Below are 24,574 nucleotides of genomic sequence, written 5' to 3' on the forward strand. Positions count from 1 at the left end.
CGATTTCCTACCAGGTGAGTCTCCTGCAACAACACAACATCTGGGGAGTGTCTCCTGATCAACTGAGAGACCATTCCCCTCCTGATCTTATCTCCTAGACCATTCACATTCCAGCTGAGCGTGGCTATCCCCAACCCTGACTTACTAGAAGACATGCAATTGGTACATCATTTCCTCGACACCCAATGCCAAAAATAACCCAAAACAAAACCCAAACTTAAAACCTGCTATGCATTGTAAATTCAAAGTTACTGCAAAATCACGTAATCAACTCCTGCCCCACCTCCCCCCACCCTGCACCCCTGCCTAAAGCTTGCGCGCATCCCCAACCAGCAGTGTGCCTGTCGCCCCAACCTACTCTACAACTAACTAAACGTAGAAATGGAGGAGGGCCTGGGAACAACTCCCGCTACTCTTCCAACCTACTGCCCCCCCCGTGCTGTCAATATAAAATCAAGTCACCAAAACGGTCTCTTCGGATCAACAGCATCAGGCAGTGTCCTCCCCCCACCCCCGTGTCCCACTCACAATACTTGAATCCCATTGCGGACCTGTGTCCAATTACTATTGTTCATCCGCCGCCTCTCTGGGTTGGCCCCCCTCAGTTTACGGCGCATACGCGCTGTCCAACCAATCCATCGCTACTTCAGGATTGTCGAAAAACCAAGACTTCCAATTATGCTCCACTCGGGTCGCCTGAAGTATGGCATCTCTATCACGCAAGTTAAGGACCCTAGCAATCATAGGTGGGGAGGTGCCCCGGGTCTAGGCCAGCTCCCAGGGACTCTGAGCTCTCTCAACTGTAAAGAAGTTACTGAGGCCCTTGGGTTGTAGTTGTTTAAGTATCAAATCCTCAATAAACAGATCTGGTGCCTGTCCCTCCAATTTTTCGGGCACTCCCAGGATTCTAACATTATTCCGCCTTGCCCTTCCTGCAAACTCATCCAGTTTACGATCCGCAAGAGTCCTCGAGGCCTTGAGTTCACATACCTCCTGCTGCAGTTGATTAACGTAATCAATGAGGCTGCTCGTTTTAACCTCCAGCGACTTCACTTTCTCACCAGTCTTCATTAGGTCTGCTCTAATCAGCCCCATCTCTATGGTAACGTATCAAGCTTGGTATCCAGGGCTTCCATTTTCTGGCCCAGGGATGTCTGGACTCCCGTTATAGCTGCCATAAGATCTTTGAGAGTTGGCTCCGTTGCTGCCTGTGCATCATCCTCGAACCCCCATTCCACCCTTTTGACCTCCACCGGGGAGCCTTTTGGGAAGGTGTAGAGGTCTAATCTATTGGACTGAACGTTTGTAGATCCTTTAGTGTTCCTTGACAAAGTTTTGTCCGGGTCCGTTTTAGCCGCCATTTCACGCCTGGGTTACCACCAACGCCCTCGCTCCGGCCAACCCTGTGTAGCGTGCCCTTTATGTCGAGCTCCACCCGGCAGTTCACTGGTAATGTGTCTCCCTTGGATCCGGTTGCTACCCCACCAACAGGGGCCCAATGCAGTCCTCCAGGACCCACCACAACTCAGCCAAGCGGTACCGACCGTTGTGTGTCAGCACGTAAGCACTCCACGACCCCCGATTATCGTACTCCGATGGGCCTTACAAACAATCGACACAGTGACAGGTCCCAGTCCCCTTGCTGTGGTATCTGGGTATACTGAGGGTTGTAGAGGCGCCCCTCACTGTGACTCGGATTGCTATCACGGCTTCCCGGTCTTCTCAGGAGCACAGGTCCTGGTGTCGCACACCCCCTTAGCGAGGGGGGCGCCTCACAGGGCCCCCTACTTAACCAGTCTCCTCAGGTGCGTCCAACTGATGCGGTCCCCAGTTTGTAGCGCCGTGGGGCCCTGGAGTCATTTAGGGGGGAAATCCTCAAGTTACTCCAAGGCGAGACGATTGGTCTCAATAGTGGGCCTCCCCTGCACCGGGGTCAGGCTCCTCGCGTATAGCTCGCCGGCCCTCTTCTCCAAGACCGGGTCTCCACGGGCACCGCAACACAGCCCCCAGCGTTTGGCTCTCACTTCAGCCAAGTGTATTCTCCTCCAATTTGTGCGCTTTTTAAAGAATACTTTTAGATTTCAAAACTCGACACTTAACTTACCTTGTTTCTTCCAACAAGTTTCTATCAACAGTGGCAGTTAAGGTTCTGGGGTTAGTCAGTGATGCACTCTTGTTACACCCTCAGCGGCACTAGGGCGGCCGGGTGCAGACTGTTAAGGCCCAATGTTATCCAATGGAGGGATAGGGGGGCCTACGGTTGGTAGCTTCTGGCAAGCAGGCCACTGGGTTGTGGGAGCAAAGCTCCTAGGGTTTAGTTCCGGGCAAATGGGGAAACAAAGTAGCACAAAAGGTGCACCCTCAGCGGCACTGAGGCGGCCCGGTGCCGAGTACGGTTTCGACGTCAGGCGCCCTGTTTTCAATGGAGAACCTCCGGTTTGCAAATGCACTGCAGGCAGGGAGACTATGGACTTCTGCGTGCGACCACCACTTCGAGAGGTAAGTTGGGGGTTAGTTAGGCACTGTCTGTTTGGGCACACAAGGCCGTGGGGTGTTAGTTGCAGGGGTGCCTTTTAGGGTCGGACCTTCTTACCAGCTCCTGGTCGCGGTTTGGGGGGGCCTTCTGGATTTAGGTTGCAAGCTTCGGCTGGAGGCTTGAGGCAGGTTTGGGGTCACCAGATCTCTGGTCCGGGTCGCCAGGGTGCCCTCCTCGTGGTTTTTTTCCACTCTAGCTGGGGCCGGGTTCGGCGGGTGCAGAGTGGGCTGGGTTTGCGGTCTCCGGTTGCTGCCAGAGGTTGCAGTTTAACAAATGTTAATGTTAATGTTATAGTGATTTGTATAGCGCGCGGCTGCCCCAGCTAAGGGGCGTCCCGGCGCTGCAAGCAGACAGAGTGCAGAGAGTTGGAGGTGAGGAGAGAAGAAAAAATTATTGGAAGAGATGAGTTTTGACAGCCTTTCTGAAGGCAAAAAGGTCCTGTATACCGCGGATAGCTTCGGGAAGGCTATTCCATAGCTTGGCAGCTATGAAGCTAAAGGATCTGCCGCCTACTCTGGCTAGTCTGGTGCGGGGGATAATCGCGAGGTGTTGTCCCTCTGAGCGGAGCGACCTCCTCGGAATGTATTCTGACAGGAGGGGGCACAGCATTGGGGGGGAAGCGGTTTTAAGGATTTTAAAGGCTAGACACAGTGCCTTAAACTGGATCCTTTTACCCACCGGGAGCCAATGCAATTTTTTCAAGGCTCCGGATACCGAGGAATGGCGGGGGAGACCTACCAGGGCCCTGGCTGCCGCATTCTGGACTCTGCAGTCTGGTGGTTTCGGCGAGATTTGCCCCCAGTAAGAGAGAGCTGGCATAATCCAGTCTAGAAAGAATGGTCGCCTGAACAATTAGCTGGCGAGTGCGGCAGTCAAAGTACTTCAGAATAGGTCTGATGTTACGTAAAATTCCGAAGCAAGTAGCAGCCACTTTTTTAGTATGATGAGTGAACTTCAGTGCAGAGTCCACCCAGACTCCCAGATTTTTGACGCATTCTTTTGGCTCGGGAGGTTGGCCTAGTACTTCAGGCCACCAGTTGTCTCCCCAGGAGCAGTATCTCTGTTTTCCCGGCGTTCATGGGAGAAGCAGTCTTTGGATGTGAAGGTAGGCAGGTCCTCCAGGGTTTTCGAGGTTGCTGGCTGCAGGACACACCGGGATTTCGCAGGAGCAGGTTTGAGGGGAGACAGGCCTTTCGGGCTGGAGCCAAGTCAATGGGAGTCTTCCTCTTGTTAGCTGGCTGCACGACTGTTCGGTCCTTCTTTTTTGTCGCTTCTGGATCTGAGGAAGCAAGTTTCAGGGTGCCCCCTAAATACTAGACTTAGGGGTGTTACAGGTAGTTAAAGGACCAGGTACACCCCTTATTGTTCCACTCTCCAGTGGGAGGGGGGCAGGAGCCTGTCCCTGGTTGGTTGGTTGTGTCCCACCATCCTCAAGATGGCAGGGACTCAGAGTTGTGTTTCACCTTGCCTCCCCCCACCTGAGGGGTGGAGTTGGCAGAGGTGGGCACACCTCTTTCCCTCACTTGTTTTTCCTGCTGGTTCTCCTGCCCAAAGGGGGGGTAGAACCAGTTGGGACCAGTTGCTGAAAGCAGCAAAAGGTCTGGGGAGGCTCACAAAGGTGGCATGCCTTTGAAGCTTCCCTTTTGTAGACCCTGCCCATCCTGGGGGAGGAGGCTTGGCACCTCGTCCCAGGATGTGCTTTGTTTCAGGCTCCCGAGAGCAGCAGGTTCTCGACCCAGGTGTCCAGAAACATGTCTGTTGGTGGCAGCTTAAGCAGCCACTCAGTTGGGTAACTAGAAATTGGTCGAGTTTCAGGGGGCATTTTAAGATGCTCTCTATTGTGCATTTTACATTCCATCCCACACTGGCATCAGTGTGGGTTTAATGTGCTGAGAAGTTTGATACCAAACTTCTCAGTTTTCAGTGTAGCGATTATGGTGCTGTGGAGTTCGTAATGACAAACTCCCAGCTTCGTATACTCTTAATGGCAGCATGCACTTACAAAGCCTAGGAATGGACTTGGCACTGTAGGGGTTTATTTTTTATTTATTTATTTTTAACACTTATAAAGCGCGCTAATACCAGTCGGTGTCCTGGCGCTCATGGACCTGTACCCTCACCACTGGCATAGTGCACCCAGCTAGAGGGGTGACTGATCTATGCCAGGACAGTGGTTTGTAGGCATAGCACACAGGGATGTGTGCCATGTCGACTCTTCACTTTGTTCTGTACCAAGACACGCAGCCTGCAGTGTGTGTGTGTGTGTGTGTGTGTGTGTGTGTGTGTATATGTGTGTGTGTCCGCGTCCGCCTGTCTCTCTCCGCTACGGGTGGTACAATAAGTGCTGCAGCCCTTAGAGGCCTCCTTTGGTCACAGTGCCCTGGGTAGCTGTGGTACCATGTACCAGGGGCTGACCTGTGGCCAGAGATGCAAGTTGGGTTTAGGCTTCAATGCAATTTTAGGGAAGGAACATAGGCCCTGGGTACCCGAATAGCAGGAGCCCAGGGCACACTCAGTCAAAGAATTTCAGCAAAAGGTGGGGGCATACCATGCAGAAAAAGGGCTTTTTCTCACACCCACCCCTCTTGCCCGGGATGAAGATCAACTTAACTAGGTGGTTCCAAGGCCCTACCTCACCCGGATACCTCCACGGGGGGGCATGTGGTGGCCTAGTCTGTGTGGCAGCTAGCAGTGGGCGCAGAGCCCCAAAGTGGCGCAGCACGAGAATCTAGCGTTGGCAAATGTTTGCCTCAAACAGGTGGCTCCATCTCTAGCTGGTATACCCAGGGTTCACCAAAACATAGCTTATATTAACAGCAACGATCACCCACTGGGATCCCAGATAGCACAAGTCTAGCAGTATGGGGCCTTGTATGTCAGTGGGTAAAAAGCTGGTCAACAGGCTCCGTCCTAGCAGCAACGTGCATTAATACCACCAAGGGCATTGATGTAGGGGACCATCGCGAAGAACCCCCGGAGGAGCCTCTAGGCCTCGGGTGGAATATCTCACATGTTACATATGTCTGCAGACCGTAATAAGATTTGAAGCAATTGTGCTTTCACCCACTTCCTGTGTCAATTAATGCCCGTATGAAAGGTTGAGACCAACTGTCCTGAAAGTTCTGTTCTTGTGTATAAGCTGGCCTCCTGCTACAGTCACTTGCCGGGTACTGGCCGGCAGGTCCCTCAGTCTTCCATGTGACCGTACAGCTGTGCCTGCCCAACAGTCAGGGAGGTGGGGCCACAGCAGACAGAGGCCCACAGTTTGGCCCGAAGGGCTGACTCTGGTCTCATCAGCCACCACACCCTGAAGCGCTCCTCCCCTTTCTCGCAGCAGTCAGGCTATATCAGCAGTGCGGGCTGGCCTCCCCGCAATATCCTGGCTCAGATCAGAGCTGATTCGCTGATTCAGATCAAACTCTAGCATTCCGTGGTATGTGCTTCGCAGTGGCCTGGCTAGCATCAGTTTTCGGATCCTCTGTGATCCTGCTGGGTTGGTCCATTTGGCATGCCTTATAGTTTCACTCTGCCCATCCACAGCAAGCGAAGTAGGCTGCGACTGGGCCGGACGCACCAGCTGTGTGCGGGGCTGCACAAGGGAGCAAGCAGCCCCATGGGCGCATATGTTGAGCAGCAGGGTGCTAAGCAGCTGCTCCTATGTGCGTGGTCAGGCAGCGTTCCCCATAATGGCAGGATTATGGTGGAAAATCATGTCCGGCAGCAGAGCCAATTCAAGGCGAGGCTATCTTGCAGCTCGACAAGACCATGGCCAAGCATGAAGAAGATTGATAGACTGGTCACGTCTACAGATGAAACAAGCATTTGCAATGCAATAGGTCTCGCATTAGGAAAGATTGAGCTATTGGTATTGTAAATGACACATTTTTTATTCATGTTTTTATTTTTAAAATGGCGAAATTAATAGCTTTGTCATTTACAATGCCAATAGTTATAATTTTCGCAAATGTGACACCTATAGCATTTGTAATGCAATGTGTTGTGTATTGGTATTACAAATAACAATGGATTTTAATTTTTTTCAATAATTAATACTTAAATGAAAGTTATTGTAGTTTATAATGGCACCAGCTTAAAGTTTTGTAAATAACTTTTGTGAAGATTATGTTCAGTGTATTTTATTGTGACGAAAATCCAAGAACAGAAGTGAAATATTAACATCTTTTTGTTACATTTGTAATAAAGCTTGAAACATTGAGAAAACATGTGAATCTGGTGTTGTTGAATGGTTGCACAGATTGATGCTGTGGTGGTGCTGAGTGATGTTGTGATGGCGAACGAGTGATGCTGTGGCCTTCAGTGATGCTGTGGTAGTGAATAGTGATGTTGTGGTGGTGCGGAGTGATGCTGTGTGCTATGCTATGTTTTGTTATACTATACTATGTTTTGCTATTCTATCCTATGCTTTGATTTGTTATGCTATGCTGTGTTGTTGTGCTACGCTTTGTTATGCTATGTTTTGTTATGCTATGCCATGTTTTGTTATGCTTTGCTTTGCTATGCTGTTTTGCTATGCTGTTTTGCTATGCTATGTTTTGCTATGCTATGTTTTGCTATGCTATGTTTTGCTATGCTATGTTTTGCTATGCTATGTTTTGCTATGCTATGTTTTGCTATGCTATGTTTTGCTATGCTATGTTTTGCTATGCTATGTTTTGCTATGCTATGTTTTGCTATGCTACGCTATGCTATGTTTTGCTATGCTATGTTTTGCTATGCTACGCTATGCTATGTTTTGCTATGCTACGCTATGCTATGTTTTGCTATGCTACGCTATGCTATGTTTTGCTATGCTACGCTATGCTATGTTTTGCTATGCTACTCTATGCTATGTTTTGCTATGCTACGCTATGCTATGTTTTGCTATGCTATGCTGGTGAGGGTGTGTGAGTGGGAGAGGGTGAGGGTGTGTGTGTGTGAGAGGGTGAGTGTGTGTGTGTGTGTGTGAGAGGGTGATTTACTGTTTGAAGTTCGTCATGGGCATGAGATGTCTTTCACGCACAGCATGTTTAAGAAGTGGTGTATCCACGTTAGTGCACCGATGTGGGTCCAGATACACAGGGTGTTTGTCTGTTTTCGATAGCTGTCACCTGATGATATTGCATGGTTTTATTCAAAAACTCTCGGCATATGCAGTCCCGCCCCCTAAAAGCTTCATGGTTCACTTTCCAGTCACAGCTCTGCACAGTGAGGACACGGACAGCTTTTATGCCTGTTTTCAACACAGGCAAATATTGTTCCCATCTTGCATATCGAATAGTTGTTTACTTTTTATTTATTTTACATTCGTTAAGTTTACCTTCATTTTAAGGATTTACTGTTTTAAGTTCGTCATGGGCATGAGATGTCTTTCACGCACAGCATGTTTTAGAAGTGGTGTATCCACGTTAGTGCACCGATGTGGGTCCAGATACAGGGTGTTTGTTTTTTCGATGGCTATCACCTGATGATATCGCATGGTTTTATTCAAAAACTCTCGGCACGTTTGAGTTGGTTCAAACGCCGCTTTTCACCCGTGGTGTGGGAGTGGTAGGGTCACCAGACGTCCCGGATTTGCCTGGACAGTCTCGGATTGTCACCAGCTGTCCCGGCAGATTTTGGTAATCTTGGCTCATGTCCCAGAGGGGTTGTTAATCTCTTCAGTTATATCTTTTACTTTCTCTCCCTGCCCCTATCGCTTTCCCTCTCTCTCTTACTCTTTTTCATTGTCTTATACAATCTTTCTATCTGAAAGAGACACGTTCGTGATAGATTCCTTACCTTAGAATATCCCCAGGCGTCAGACTGGATCCGGAAACTTTTGCGTAGCAATACCCCTGCGCGCCGGTAGGCGTCGTCTGCGGCTCCGCGTCCGTCGTCGGCGTCGTGAGCGCCGGGATGACGTCGTCGGAGTACTTAGACGGCGCCCATGCGCGCTTACGTCAGTTCTTCTTTTTTCCGCGCCAGCTAGCGCAGATCCGGAAGAAGCTCTACCCCCAGTCAATTTTTGACTGAAAATTTTTGATCCTTTTGATCTCTCTCTCTCTCTTTGTCGATTTCTCGACTATCGGTGCCAGGGATGCCCGGGTTCAAGCCTTGTTCGAAGTGCGACCGACTCATGTTGGTCACGGACCCCAATCGCCGGTGCCTGAAGTGCTTAGGCCTCGACCACGACGATCGAACCTGCTCCGACTGCCAGGCCCTGACGTCGAAGGCTAGGCGGGAGCGGTCCCGCAAGCGTCTCGAGCTGAGGCAGTCGGCCCCGCGCCGCTCCAGGTCCCGGTCCCACGGGAGGTCGAGGGACAGGTCGCGAGGTCGGAGTCATCGATGCTCCGGGAGTGGACACGGTTCGTCTGGTTCCAAGTCCTCAGGTAAGAGGCATTAGAGGTCGGAGCGACGTCATCGATCCTCCGACCCGCCCGACGCTCGCACGATGCGGCCGGGGACTCTGGCGACACCGCCCACGCGGCTCCGCGGGAGTCGCAAGCGTCGCCGCCTGCCCCACACCTTCGGGTCCCTGGGCACGGCGCGACGCAGGAGAAGGTCGAGAGGTACCTCATGGCCATGAGGGCCCTCCCTCCCCAGTCGGTTCCCGTGGCGCCTTCGGGCCGATCGGTTCCGTCTGGAGGTCCTTCCGGGTCGGGCGCTTCGGCCCCGACGACGTGGGGTGCTTCGGGCCCGGCGCCGCTGGCGACTTCGGTCTCGGCGCCGCAGGACCTCGCTTGATCCGGCTCCGGATCCGGGGCCTCGCCGGTCGACCTTACGACCTCGCCGGCGCCGTCCCTTCAGGTGTCGTCCCCGGCAGCCGATGTGGTTGCCGCCCCCAATGTCTCCTGCGGTTCTGCTCAGGCGTCGGGAGGGCGCCGCTGGGCGCCGATTCCGTCGGCCTTTGGAGATTTTTATCTCCACGAGGAGGCCCTGGCTGTTAATCCTGGTCTCCAGGACACAGGTGACGAGGAGGCTTGGGAGGGGTCCGAGGACCCTCTGGCACATGATTGCCAGTCACAGCAGGACTGGACATATGAGCTTGGGGAGGCCAGTGGTATTGACACCTCGCCAGACACTGGATTTACTTCGCCCCCGACTGTGGCTTCGGAGGCGGATTCTGCTTACAGTGTAGTGTTGACGAAGGCAGCTAAGGCCTTAAACCTTCAGCTCCCCGTCGCGGCCGTGAGGACTAATCTCCTCACAGAGGTCCTCAAACCGCAGTCAGGCTCCGCGGAGCCCCTCCTGCCGTTCAATGAGGCCTTGTGTGACGTTCTTCTGGGCACTTGGTCCAAGCCCGCCACAGGCCCGCCTGTGGACAGGACCGTGGCCAGACTCTACCGCCCGGCACCGGGCGAACCATGCTTTTTGTCCACCCATCCCACCCCCGAGAGTCTGGTCATCCAGGCCTCAAACTCCCAAACCGCATTCCCGTCGGCCCCGCCTGACAGGGAATCCAAGAGATATGAACAGTTCGGGAAGAAGGTTTTCTCGTCTGTGAGCCTAGGGCTGCGGTCTGTGAACACCGCCTGTCTCTTGGGCCGCTACACCCACACTCTGTGGGACACGGTCGCGGAGGTGCTGCCCAGATGCCCGGAGGAGGTCCAGGCTAAACTCAGCCAAGCCCTTGCGGACGGCCGAGATGCAGCACGATTTTCTATCCGGTGTGGGCTGGATACAACGGACTCACTGGGCAGGGCGATGGCAACGACGGTGGCGGTCCGACGCCACGCCTGGTTGAGGTCCGCCAACTTCTCGGCCGATGTCCAGGCCACCCTCCTGGACATGCCGTTTGATGGCCGTCGCCTCTTCGGCGACAAGGCAGACCATGCGCTGGAACGTTTCAAGGACTCCAGGGCTACGGCCAAGTCCTTGGGCCTTACGGCCCCACGCCAGCAATCGGGTGCCTTTCGCTCCTTTCGTGGCCACGGAAGGGGCGCCCCACCACGGACCGCCAGCCACGCACCGCAAAATGTCCAGCAACGCGGTGGCGGACGTGGGAACCGCCGTGGCGGTCGGGGCCCGCGGCGAGGCCAGTCCACACCTCCCTCAGCAGCGCCTGCCTCAAAACCTTCCTAGTCCGAGTTTTCAGGCCCATGTGACGCCCGTGGGGGGCAGGGTTCGCCATCACCTTCCCCACTGGCATACAGTCACCTCGGACAGGTGGGTGCTGCAGATTGTCCGAAGGGGCTACTCCCTCCCCTTCGAGACATCCCCTCCATCCATGCCACCACAATGCCACCGTGTGTCGGGGGATCACTTGCAACTTCTGCAAGAGGAGGTCTCGGCCCTCTTGGCCAAGAGGGCCATCGAGCGCGTTCCTGGGCCAGAAGTAGGGTGTGGTTGTTACTCCCACTACTTTCTGGTGCCCAAGAAGGGCAAAGGGGGCCTACGCCCTATCTTGGACTTGCGGAACGTCAACGGCTTCCTCCGAACAGAGAAGTTCAAGATGCTTACTTTGGCTCAGGTCCTGGCTGCTCTGGACCCGGGAGACTGGATGGTAGCATTGGACCTGCAGGACGCCTATTTCCACATCCCCGTCCTGCCGGCCCACCGACGTTACCTACGGTTCACGGTAGGCCAAGAGCACTTTCAGTTTACCGTGCTCCCCTTCGGCCTTACCAGCGCCCCACGGGTGTTCACGAAAGTGATGGCGGTGGTCGCGGCTCATCTGCGCCGGCAGGGGGTATCAGTCTTCCCCCTACCTCGACGACTGGTTGTTGAAGGCGGGCTCGCCCCAGACAGTCGTCAGCCACCTCCAGACTACGGCCGACCTCCTGCACCTGCTGGGGTTCTCCATCAGTGTGCCGAAGTCACACCTGTGTCCCTCTCAAAAGCTCCTCTTCATCGGAGCGGTTCTCGACTCGGCGCAGTTTCGGGTTTATCCACCCGAGCAGCGGGTTCGGGATATTCAGGCTCTGGTTCCAATCTTCCAGCCATTATCCCGAGTCTCGGTCAGGTTGACGCTCCGGCTTCTGGGACTGATGGCCTCCTGCATCCTTCTGGTGCGTCACACCAGGTGGCGGATGCGGGCTCTGCAGTGGGACCTGAAGTTTCAGTGGGCCCAGCATCAGGGCAACCTGTCCGATCATGTCCTGATCTCGGAGGGCACTGCGAGACAACTGCAGTGGTGGCTCACGGACCGCGACTGGGTCAGTGGCAGATCCCTCTCCCTACCCCACCCGGAGCACGTAGTTGTGACGGACGCGTCCCTCTAGGGCTGGGGGGGCCACATGGGAGAGGCGGAGATCAGAGGCCTCTGGTCTCTGGCGGAGTCCCGGCTCCACATCAACTTGCTGGAGCTTCGGGCGATTCGTCTAGCACTGAAAGCATTCCTCCCCTCTGTCCGGGGACGTGTAGTGCAAGTGTTCACCGACAACACCACCGCCATGTGGTACTGCAACAAACAGGGCGGGGTGGGGTCGTGGACCCTTTGCCAGGAGGCTCTGCGCCTATGGCAATGGCTGGAACATCAGGGCGTGACCCTGGTGGTTCAACACCTGGCAGGCTCTCTGAATGCCAGGGCGGACGAACTCAGCCGTCGGTGCATGATGGATCACGAATGGCGTCTGAACTCGGACGTGGCGCAAGGTCTCTTTCAGCAGTGGGGAGAGCCTTGGTTAGATCTATTCGCCACAGAAGAGAACGCGCAATGTCATCAGTTCTGCGCGTTGGAATTTCCAAGGCGGCACTCGCTCGGAGACGCTTTTCGGCGCGAGTGGAGCTGCGGTCTGTTGTACGCCTTTCCGCCTATACCACTTCTGCCCAGAGTGCTGAAGAAGATCAGGCGCGACCGGGCCCAGGTTATCCTTGTGGCTCCGGACTGGGCACGAAGATACTGGTATCCCGAGCTACACAGCATGTCAGTCGATCCCCCGATTCGTCTGCCTCTTCGGGAGGACCTTCTGTCGCAGCAGCAGGGGACGGTCCTGCACCCGAACCTGTCCAGTCTCCACCTACAAGCTTGGAGATTGAGCGGCGGCAGTTGAGGCCATTTGACTTGCCTCCTGAAGTCTGTGATGATATCCTGGCAGCCAGGCGTCCCTCCACAAAGTCGGTATACGCCTGCCGGTGGAACAGATTTGTGGCATGGTGCACAGCAAAGGCTGTGGATCCTCTTTCTGCACCCCTTTCGGAAGTGCTGCTCTTTCTTCTTTCCCTTGCCCAGCAGGGCTCTGCTCTGGGCACTCTTAAAGGGTACCTTTCTGCTCTATCGGCCTTCTTGAGGCTACCAGATCAACCTTCTTTATTCAAGTCCCCTATTGTAAGTAGGTTTCTGAAGGGCATCACGCACATGTTCCCTCCTGTTCCCTTCGTGATGCTCAGTGGGACTTGAATCTTGTTCTCACTTATCTGATGTGTGCTCCCTTTGAGCCACTTCATAACTGTCCTCTTCGTCTCCTTACTCTGAAGACGGCCTTCCTGGTTGCCATCACCTCTGCCAGGAGAGTGAGTGAGCTCCAGGCTCTTTCTTCTTCTCCACCTTTCCTGTCTGTTCATCCTGACAAGGTGGTGTTACGTACACGACCTTCCTTTCTGCCCAAGGTTGTCACAGCCTTTCACATCGGGCAGTCCATTACCTTGCCCACTTTCTTTCCGCCTCCGCATCCCTCGAAAGAGGAAGAGAGGCTCCACCGCCTGGATCCAAAACGTGCGCTCTCCTACTACCTAGATCGCACACGCCAATTCCGGGTGGATGACCAACTCTTCGTTGGTTACGTGGGCGCAAAGAAGGGTAAGGCGGTGCACAAGAGGACCATCTCTAGGTGGATCATCTTGTGCATCCAAGCATGTTACTCCATGGCGAGGAAGTAGCCCCCGGCTGGATTGCGGGCTCACTCCACTCGGGCCACGGCAACGACAACTGCTCTGGGCCGGGGTGTCCCCCTGCAAGACATTTGCCAGGCAGCCACGTGGGCCTCACTGCACACGTTCGCAAGACACTACTGCCTGGACAGTCAAGTCCGGAGGGATGGCTTCTTTGGCCGTTCCGTCCTCCAGGACTTTCTGGTGTGATATTGGTTCGCAGACCCACCACCGGGGTTGGTATTGCTGGGGTATCTATTCTAAGGTAAGGAATCTATCACTAACGTGTCTCTTTCAGATGCACAAGTTACTACTTGTGTAACGATATATCTGTAAGAGACATTAGTTAGTGATAGATTCCTTACCGACCCACCCATCCTCCCCGTTCTGCGAACCGATATCTAGGGTTAAGGTCATCCCCTTTCAGGGCCCTAGTTTCATGGCACCAGTGTTAGTTCTATCATGGCTCTGCGTATCTGGCGCGGAAAAGCTGTGTGTCAGAACTGACGTCAGCGCGCATGGGCGCCGTCTAAGTACTCCGACGTCATCCCGGCGCTCACGACGCCGACGACTGACGCGGAGCCGCAGACGACGCCTACCGGCGCGCAGGGGTATTGCTACGCAAAAGTTTCCGGATCCAGTCTGACGCCTGGGGATATTCTAAGGTAAGGAATCTATCACTAACTAATGTCTCTTACAGATATATCGTTACACAAGTAGTAACTTGTGCTTTATGACCTAACAAGATGTTCTCTGCCTCTCGCTGTATCTATTATACTCTCTTTGCCTTGTGTTTCTCCCATTCTCTAGTATTTTTCTCTCTCACTCCTCCTCTTTTCCTTCTAAGTCTCTCTCATTCTTTGCCTTTGTCCATCTCCCCCTCTCTCCATTCATCCTTTCTTTTTCACTCATTTTCTTTGCCCCTCATTCTCTCTCAATCAATCTTACGTGTTCACCCTCTCTGTCCCTCTTCAGCATTCCCTTTCTCTCTGTTCTCTCTCGCTTTCTTCTGTTTCTAAATCATCTTCTGTTTTTCCCTCACTCTTTATTACACGTTTTCTCTTCCTCTGTCCTTCCCAAGCTCTGTCACTGTATGCACTCTCCCTTACACTGTCCATTCATTCATCCATCATGCATCATCCATCATCCATCCAGCCAGCCACGCCACACAATTTCACTCTACTGAATACAACACACTCCACACAATACCACTCAGTGCCACATAATTACACGCCACATAATTACACGCCACATAATTACACTGCACTCAATGCAACATACTCTTCAAATACCACTCAGTACCACATAATTACATGCCACATAATTACACAGCCCGCAATGCAACATACACTCCAAATACCACTCAGTGCCACATAATTACACACCACATAATTACACTCTACTGAATGCAACACACACTCCACACAATAATAGTCAGTGCCTGATAATTATATGCTACATAATTACACTGCACTCAATGAAACCTACACTCCGCACAATAACACTCAGTGCCACATAATTACACGCCACACTATTACACTCTACTAAATACAACATACACTCCTCTTAATACCAATCAGTGTCACATAATTACAAGCAACATAATTACACTCTACTCAATGCAACATAATTACACTCTACTCAATGCAACATAATTACACTCCATATAATACCACACAGTGCCACATAATTATATGCTACATAATTACACTGCACTCAATGCAACATACACTCCAAATACCACTCCGTGCCACATAATTACACTGCACAACATTACACTACTGAATACAACATACACTCCCCAGATTACCACTCAGTGCCACATAAATACACGCCACATAATTACTCTTATAAATGCAACGTACATACACTCCACATAATACCACTCGGTGCCATATAATTACACACCTCATACTTACACTCTACTCAATGCAACATAAGTAAACTTTATCTATCTATCGCCCTCCCTCTATCTATCGCCCTCCCTCTATCTATCGCATCACCATAGCATCACTGAGCACCACCACAGCATCAATCAGGGGCACCACAACATCACTATGCGCAACCACTGCATCACTCGTCGCCGCCACTGCATCACTCGTCGCCGCCACTGCATCACTCGTCGCCGCCACTGCATCACTCGTCGCCGCCACTGCATCACTCGTCGCCGCCACTGCATCACTCGTCGCCGCCACTGCATCAGTCTGTGCAACCATTCAACAATAACTAGTTCTAATATGTTCTCGCAATGTTTCAAGCTTTATTACAAATGTCACAATTTTTTTAATATTTCACTTTTCTTGGATTTTCGTAACAATAAAATACAATGAACATAATCTTCACAAAAGTTATTTACAAAAGCTATTGCCATTATAAATTACAATAACTTAGTTAAGTATTAATTATTAAAAAAATAAAAGCCATTGTTATTTGTAATATTAATACATCTAAGTCACGTAAATACAATACATATTGCATTACAAATGCTATAGGTGTCACATTTGCAAAAGTTAAAACTATTGGCATTGTAAATAACAAAGCTATTAATTTAGCTATTTTCAAAACCAACACATAAATAAATAATTTGTCATTTACAATACCAATAGCTCAAACTTTCCTATTGCGAGACCTATTGCATTGCAAATGCTTGTTAAGATGGCAGCTTTTGCCACTGAAGTGTATTCCAACATACTGGCCACCAAGGCATGAACAGAAACTGAGTCTGCAAGCTTTGATTCTCTATTGTCCAGTGGGTCTACATGAGACATGAATAGGGTAAATTAATTTGATATGGATATTTCTATTTATGAACTACATTAATAAGAGGGACTTGTGAAGCAAGCTGTCTAATGAAGTCCTTGGAGTCTCGGTTAGGGACTTCTCAGAAGGAGGTTTTTGTTGATGTGTTTTCCCCATTGTTCCTCTGGAACTAATTCTTCATCCCCATTCTTAACTCGTTAACTGCTTCAAACGTTCCGCGCCAGTGCGGAACGTTCGAAGAAACTGGTGGGGCCGCGTCTGCCAACGAACATGCGCAGCACTACCGAGGTAATGCTTGCGACGGCCGTTGGCCGACACCCGCAGCGAACGGGTTAAGAGCTACCAGACCCAGAAGAACCTTCAGGAAGGAGGGAGTAATATCTGGTTTCATCCCATTCAGAGCAACCACTGCCTTTACTACAGTGGGCCTTATGCTTACAACTCCCGGTTTTCCGTTTTTACAGATAATTATAGGCAGAAAATAGTGTTTCCTGTCTATTTATTTTTAAAAGTGGAAAAATGCAGAAAAGTGTGCTCCTTGTGGATGACTTTCCATGCTTTTTTTCGTGATTTCTAGGACAACAGCTGAGCTGATAAGCAGCATGGGAAGTTAAATATAGGTTGAGATTTTCCTAAGTGCATATGACTCCACTGGCGTCACAGCCGACAGTGCCTATACAAATCCTACTACTAACACACCCATTGTCTCCTACGGCTGAACAAACTACACTGGTGTCGCAACCCATCTGGCCGAAGTCTTTACCTTTTATCAGACTTGCCTCATCATTCAGGAGAGGGCCGCAAAGGCTCATTAAAGAAAGTAGATTCTCCTTTATAGATACCAATACAAAGAATCACACCAGTGCAGATGAGCATGGGGATGGCTAGTTCTCATTGGACCACGATTTTGCAGCCCTCAAAGATGCTAGCGGACTTGACACCCCCCCAGAATGGGAACGCCTCCCAGACTGGGATTCACTCCACTGGAGGTCACTTATCATGCTCTTATCAGGAGGACATTGGACACATTGACCTTCAACACTCCTTCACTGAGTCAAAATCCAACATTCTCACTGGGCCATCGCTGCTATTCAATGAGGCTGTGACCGAGCTTAATCTTGCAGTCTGGAGAAACTGACAATGTCCACCACAGGATCCAGGTCCATTACACGTTGCTTCTAAACCGCTCCAGGTGATAACCCCTTCAGTTTCCTGAGAGCCTAGTAGTCCAGGCCTCCTGCTTCTCTAAATTGGCTCCTGGTGTGTTTCCCACAGCACGTTCAGACAGTCTAAAAAGATGGGGGGCAGTTTGTACAAATTTGTTTTCTACTTGAAGCATGGCTCTTTATTCGTGCACACTAACTACCTTCTTAGTAGTTAAGCGCCTGTCATCTGGGATACTGCACAGGTAGTAATTTCCCCGATCTGCCAGAAGATCTTCGAGGGCACTTTACTGAGCTGGAGTGGGATGGTCTGTCAATGGCCTAACAGGTCATACAATCCTGACTGGACACATCCGATTCAGTTGCAAGGACCATGAGGACCTATGTTTGGCTTCATAGTTATGGTTTTTCCAATCCATGTTGATGGACTTTCCCTTCTAGAGCTTCCGCCTCTTTAGTGCAGACCCAGACGAGGGACTATAGACCATTTCTAAAGTTGGGCCGGCAACAATACCAACATCTGCAGCAACAATCCGCGATCCCCTTGTACAAGCAGGTCAGAGTTGGGGGTAGAGGGGAGCAATATTTGCTTTCCCTTTTCCCCCTGTTTCTTCCTAGCCACCACTGGGAAGCCCTATTTCTGCTTATCCTAACACGCGCAGCCTGTTGAAGAATGGGCGCCCTCGTTTTCAAAAGTCTGGAGTGCTGTCACTTAAGAGGCTTGGGTCCTCCAGATTGTTGAAAGGGGTTATGCCCTACGCTTCCAACAGAACTGCCCCTCATTCCTCCCCAGCCACAAGTTCTCCCGCTATACCATCTATGTATCCTACAGCAAAAAATTCAGACCTTGGCGCTAAAGGGCGCAGTGGAGTTGGATTCATAGCAGGTAGGAGCCAGAGATGCCAATCCTTGTACTTATTGGTCCCTAAAAAGACTGTCTCCATCTGAGCTAGATCTCAGTTATGAACTGGTTCCGCAAGATGGAAAATCTCAACCTCCTACACCCCCCCCCCCCCCCTTTCCTCCAAAATGGAATACTACAGCAAATTGAGCCTTTCCTCCTCCTCTGAGGGTTATCTACATTAAAAATATGATTCAAATGTTTCAATATAGTGATTATTCCAGTTCCGACTGTCTTACACATGCTCGGTCTACTAGCCTTCTGCATTTTGCTGGTCAATCATGCACGCTGGCACATGAAGGCCCTCCAGTGGGTGTTTCTGCAGGCAGTGCTTCCAAAATGACAGAGATTCTCAGGATTGTATGAAAATAGTCAGGGACATTGCAGTCCACCTATAGTAGTGGAGTATGACAAACAGTCTCTCCCAAGGAAGGCTTTTCCATCCGGTCGTAATTTGGTCATGAAGGGTGTGGTATTCAGACCTCATTCACCTCTGAATGTGCCCTCTGCTGTGTCTCACTGGGTAGACCGTTCTTGCAGTATAAAGGCAGGTTCTTCATCCCAGCCTCCACCTACATGTCTGGAGGCAGAAAGGGCAACATTTTTCTTTGCCCCTGAATTGATAGATGTCATTATGTGCCTGTTGACACTCCACAAAGATGGTGTACTTAAACAAGCTCACCAAATCGAGTGCAGACAATTCGAAACACACTTCAAGCCAGCTTATCAGACATTCTACGGTTTGCCGTTTCCTTAGGATGTGCAGGTGGCACTGGAAAGGGCTATGTTGTATCTTACATCTTCCTGCTGCTCAGCTTGTATGTATGACTTGTGGAATGTTAGATGATTGGGATGTTGGTGTGTTTTGAATGTCAGTTGGGTGAGGGCTGAGCAGCAGGACAGCTGCTCCTGATGGGGTTGTCGTTATAAATTATGACTTAACATCTTAATTAATAAAGTAACTTAAGAATCTACAGTTCCAGCTTCCTTCTTATTACTTCATTTGGCGACGAGGATGGGATACAAACCCACGCGTGCAAAGCACAATGAATTAGCAATCCCTTCTCCTAAGAAAGTGACCGTTACGCATTGCGCAGTTCGCCTGTGGTATTTAAAAAATGGCAATAAAAGTAAGTGAATTTGTGGCGCATTTCCAGTAGCGCATTTCCCATAAGCGTGACCTCGCTCATCTTCTTTTCACAACAGCCATCTCTTAACGCGCATTTCCTATCACGTGACATTTCAGCTGTAGAGTTTCCTTTTTCCACCGAAAATAAACAAACCATGCAGCTGCTGGTTTTATAGCCCTTCACTCTCAGTCTCGATCCTACATTGGCACCACACAGCAGCTGGCAATTAACATCCATTCGACACAGTGACTCGATTTCACAGGCCCACAGAGGCTCGATTTCCTGCCCCCGAACTCTTTTTTTTTTTTTTTTTTTTTTTTTTTTTTTTTATTCCTCAAATACTCTGGAATCGTACATCAGCTGACAAATGCCCTTCTCACTCCACCGAGGCTCGAGTTTATGCCCCCGAATAATTGTCCGTGACTCCATGTTTTCTCTCAAACAGTGCTGCTGGCATTAATCACTTTGATTAGCGCTGAAAGATCACGCAGAGTAAACATACACATTTCCCCGAGGCTCGAATTACTGTCATGAGTCTGGCAAACCTGGGCTTCAGGGCGACCGATGACTGGGTCACTGATGGGGTTAAATTGCCAGACAACACTCCAGACACACTTTTAATAAAAAGTCATTTACCTCGAGTTTTCGTTGTTTTCCAATTTACAATACCTTTCAGGATTCTTTTCCCACCAGGCTTGACTTCCCTTTTTGTAACAGTCGAGTCTCTGTATTGTCTTTAATATTCCTTGAATTTTCATGCACAGGTTCTTCAACAAATCAGGCTTTGACTTCTCTACTTCTTTTCTTTGTTCCAGTCCAATACTCCTTTTCCTTATAGTTACTTTTTTTATTTCTGCACGCGTAGATTCTTCTTCACAGTGCTCACCAAATGTCGCCAAATGAAGTAATCAGAAGGAAGCTGGAACTGTAGATTCTTAAGTTACTTTATTAATTAAGATGTTAAGTCATAATTTATAACGACAACCCCATCAGGAGCAGCTGTCCTGCTGCTCAGCCCTCACTCAACTGGCATTCACAGCACACCAACATTCCAATCATCTAAAATTCCACAAGTCATACATACAAGCTGAGCAGCAGGAAGATGTAAGATACAACAGGCTACATACCAGCCTTTGCTTACTTCATCAATTGTCCCTGTTTAAGAACCTCATAACGATCTGAGAATTTAAGGCGCTTACAAATACGGGTGACCCATCCCCCTTTATAACGCCTTAATTCGGTATTTATGTTCCTTGTGTGTTTACCATTTGAATCGTTGCACAGTTGTCTTTTGTGTTTGCTCATGTTTAATACTGTTTCTGATCGCTTTAACATCAGCTAGATGTGGTAGTGAGTTACAAGCGATGAGTTTCAAACATACTTTCACTTTGCTTCATTCTTTCGGGACAAGTTGGTGTTAAAAACCTTCCAGCTGAAGGTGGTTACTCCCCCCTCTGCCATCCTTCTTCCCTACTCCACATCCAACAAAGGAGGGAGAAACTTAATCGCCTTTACCATAAGAGTTGTGTGAACAGAACATGTAAATTAAGAATGGACGACCAGCTCTTCTTAGGATGTCTGAGGAATATGAAAGTCAAGGCAGTCATAAGGTGACATTATAAAGATAGATACTCATGTGCATCAAGAAGTGTTATGCTCTGGTGTCTAAAGAACCTCCATAAGTATGTGAGGTCATTCTACCAGAGTGAAATCCTCTGATTCAATGCTGAGAAGAGGATTGCCCGTAGCAGACCTCTGTAAACAGGTGACCTGGGCTTCCCGCCACACTTTACAGGACTGTACACACCCTGTGGTTGGGGACTGCTTGGGGAATCAATTTAAAAAGTGTAGCATCTGGAGGTAGAAGTATCCATCAGAAGAAAGTTACTTCTCTTTGGTAACTCTTGGTCTACGTTCAGATTCCATGCCAACTCCCCCCTCCCCTCTGTTGCATGGCTGGTTATTCCACATGTCCTATTAATTTGATCCCAACATTATTCGTAATACTGCACCTGTCTTACTGATGTTACTCATCTGTCTGCCTTGAAAGTGTGTTTAAACGGAAAAGAAACTGACGTTAGTACGATGATGGGGGTGCTTTATGGCTCCAGTGATGTCACAGGGACCCATGTTCGATGCTGCAATAGAGCTGGCACCTGCTACCGGCATAGGGTGAGCTGTTGAAGAGTTTACAACTCAAAATTGCTGCCTGTCAATTTCGAACGGTGATGACTCAGCCGTTAGAGTATCCCCCAGAAAGAACCTTACTGAGAATAGGTAACTTTTTCAACAGACCAGCAGCTGCAGAATTTCTCCCAAGCTAAGAAAGCCATTCAGGAAGTTTGAGGAAATGGCATGCAAGTTCTGCCAGGATCATCTGGACAAAAGGTAAAGTAAACCAGTGCTTTCTGGAAACTTAGTTTCCCCCAATTTCTCTGTCCACTGTACTGTGGGTCCAATTTGCATCACCCTTGCCAATAGCTCCCATGAGTCACTGCTTAGCAGAAAACAGCCAAGACTGAGGCGGAGGCATGGGGGATGGTGGCAAACCCTGTAGGAGCTTAGCAGCATCTGAAAAGTATCTGTCAGAGAAAGGAAGAACAAAAAAAACCTGGTGGATGCTATGAAAGCCAGAACATTTATGGTACTCAATGAGTTGGGCTTGCATTGCAGTATTTTCCAGTCTCTCTGGGATTCGCCTCCTAAATGTGGATTGGGACAGGGGATGTAGGAGTAATTCTTCTCTACAAGAACTTATAATAACGAGCTGTAGTTGTGCCCCAGCTGCTGAGAACTGAAAGGTAAGTTAATGGAATTCTAAGGTGGCGAGGTCCTGGGATGTGCTTAAGTGCAGCTCAGTCTATCATGTTATTTGTTAAACCAAGGCTTTGTATCTTACCCTGACTTAAGGGGCAACAATACACTCCAGTTTTGTAAACGACTTGTCATTTTTTTTACAATGTTGTGTATACCTAATATTGGATAGCAACACAGCCAATTTGGACCACTGGCTTTGGTCCGCTTCTGCCCTGCTGACGCAGAGATCTAGAATGATCAGAAGTGTAGTTCTGTACTACATCCTAGCAAAGGATAGGCTGGAGCCAACTGCCTAGCTTTAAAATGTGAATCCTGAATTCTCCAGAGGCGTCTTAGACTTATTCAGATTGTTGGCAGTAGGTTCTCGGGCAACTATGATCAATGGCATCAGCTGACTAATTGTTCCGCATTTAACTTGGGTGTTCAAACTATATATTTTTTTTCTTTGATTTTAATATATTGTTTCAACCATGTCATCACGGATTTATTTGTTCAAGCACACTTATTGAAACTCTTTTCTCTTTTAATAGTGGGAAAGAAGATGATGAAGTTTTTATTGGTCCAATTGGCCATAAAGAAAAATGTGTTTCAGTTTGCATTGATGCACAGAAGAGTGAGTCAGATGAGAACTGTTCGCTAGAACTGAACAAAAAAGCAATGTGGAGTCCTCTAAGTGGTGACAAATTTGTGGAGATTTTTAAAGAAGCTCATTTGCTAGCGCTGCAGCTGGAACAATCCAGAGAGACCCCACAAAACAAAGTAACTCAGTCGGCAGTGAAAAATCCAGCCATTGAAAAGTTTGTGCAGGAATCGAAATCCAAGCTGAATATCTTTCACAGTGGACAGGAAAATTCTAAAACCCCTATCCCGATTAAAAGGGAAACGTATTGTGTGAACGACAGCCCCTTTCATCTGCTCCCCCCTTCCATTCAGCAGCGGTTGGAGTTTCCAGTTGAGACAACATGCACATCTCCAACACGCTCCTCTCCATCTCGATGCAAGCCAAGCCCACTAAAAGCAAAAACTCCTAAAAAAACATCCTTGCTGCCAGCAGAAGCAAAAGAAAGTCCTAATGAACTTAAAAGTGCAAAGCGCCCTACAGCAATTGGTGAGAAAAAATTAGCTGTGAGCAAGTTGCAGTCTACAAAGACCGTTTCAAATGCATCAAAAAACCAGCACCACGGCGTACCAAAGGTAACAAACTGTCATGTCTGTTTTTTTTGTTTTTTACTGTTACCCTTCTGTTTGTTGGCAGCACTAGCCGATTGCTGACTCGGTTTACAAATAAAAGTAGAATTATTTTAAGAATTGCAAGAAATTACTCAGAACTATTCTCTCCTGGAGAGGAAGGCATGTACCAGTCGTCATAGCAATAAAAGAGAAGGCCTGATAACCGTCCAGGCTGAGCTTATCTTTTACGGTTATATGATTATACCACGACTTCAGTTACCACGCATGGCTTTACCACGCGAATTTTACCTCGCAAGTGGCTTTACCACGCTGGTATTTACAACGTTGCATTTGTCTACGAGTAGAAACGTCTTACCTGCACGTCTTTCTCCTCGAGCCCTTACTTCCATCCTCCTTTGAAACAAACGTCAAAACACGTACACCGAAATAAAAAAAGGACTGTTTTTTTGACGTACACGGCACGTCTTTGGGGGAGGCTCTTTCCTCTTTCTTTTAATTTTTTTCCCGTTTTTTTTGTTAAACTAATCTGCTTGTTTTTTTTTTGGGGGGGGAGACCTCCCCCAGCCCCCCCAAGCTCCCCTCCGAGCCCCCCCCCCTCCCTCTGCCCCCTCATGCCCACGCTGATCGACTTCAAGGAATACCACGTCTCCCCCCTAGCCCGTGGTAAAGACGTCGTGGAAGGAACCCTGCGTGGAAGGCACCCTGCGTGGTAAGTGTCACGTGGTAAACGTGAGTAGTGGTAATGCCTTCGTGGTAAATGATGTTTCCCATCTTTTACTATGTCTGCCTGCGTGACAGTTCCCTGTCAAGCCCTTACTAAAGGGACTGGATCCTCTTGTCTTAAAGCAATCTCAATGCATGTAGTTTTTGCTGTTATCTGTTTGACTGGTACCACCTGTTCCATTGCACAAAAGCTCACGACCTAGAGGCCTGCAATTGTTAAAATAAAAAGAGTAGTGTGTAAACATCATCTTTCATTGCTTTCTGTTGTGGACATCTACTTTCTCATTCACTGGAATAGGGAAGGATGGAGATACGTGAGCCATAGCATGCCTACCCCCACAGGTGCCATCTTAGCATAGCTGCCTTAAGGCATTACTTCTGGAGTGCCTAAGAATGTTTGTGGGGATTGAAGACTGGATACTGCCCGAAGGACCGTAGCTACTGCTGCCACGTTCTTGGGAGAATGTTTTTCTGCCTTCACGGCAACGTCCTCTTGAACAACTCCTCTAAGTGCCCACTTTTACATGGCTGACATACCAGACTCCTATTTCTATATCCGTATTCA

At 49.5% G+C, this 24,574-nt stretch overlaps 1 protein-coding gene across 1 annotated transcript in view; it reads left to right on the top strand.

The window, feature by feature from the left end:
• GTSE1 (G2 and S-phase expressed 1) overlaps positions 1 to 24,574 on the top strand; it is a 263,570-nt gene that overhangs the window by 59,451 nt on the left and 179,545 nt on the right. The window contains exon 4 of the mRNA XM_086967246.1: positions 22,626 to 23,289. Within this exon, the coding sequence (XP_086823372.1) occupies positions 22,626 to 23,289 (664 nt within the window). The remainder of the gene's footprint in view (positions 1 to 22,625; positions 23,290 to 24,574) is intronic.

The sequence above is a fragment of the Lissotriton vulgaris genome, chromosome 1_1 (assembly GCF_964263255.1).
Source record: "Lissotriton vulgaris chromosome 1_1, aLisVul1.2, whole genome shotgun sequence".
NCBI lineage: Eukaryota > Metazoa > Chordata > Amphibia > Caudata > Salamandridae > Lissotriton > Lissotriton vulgaris.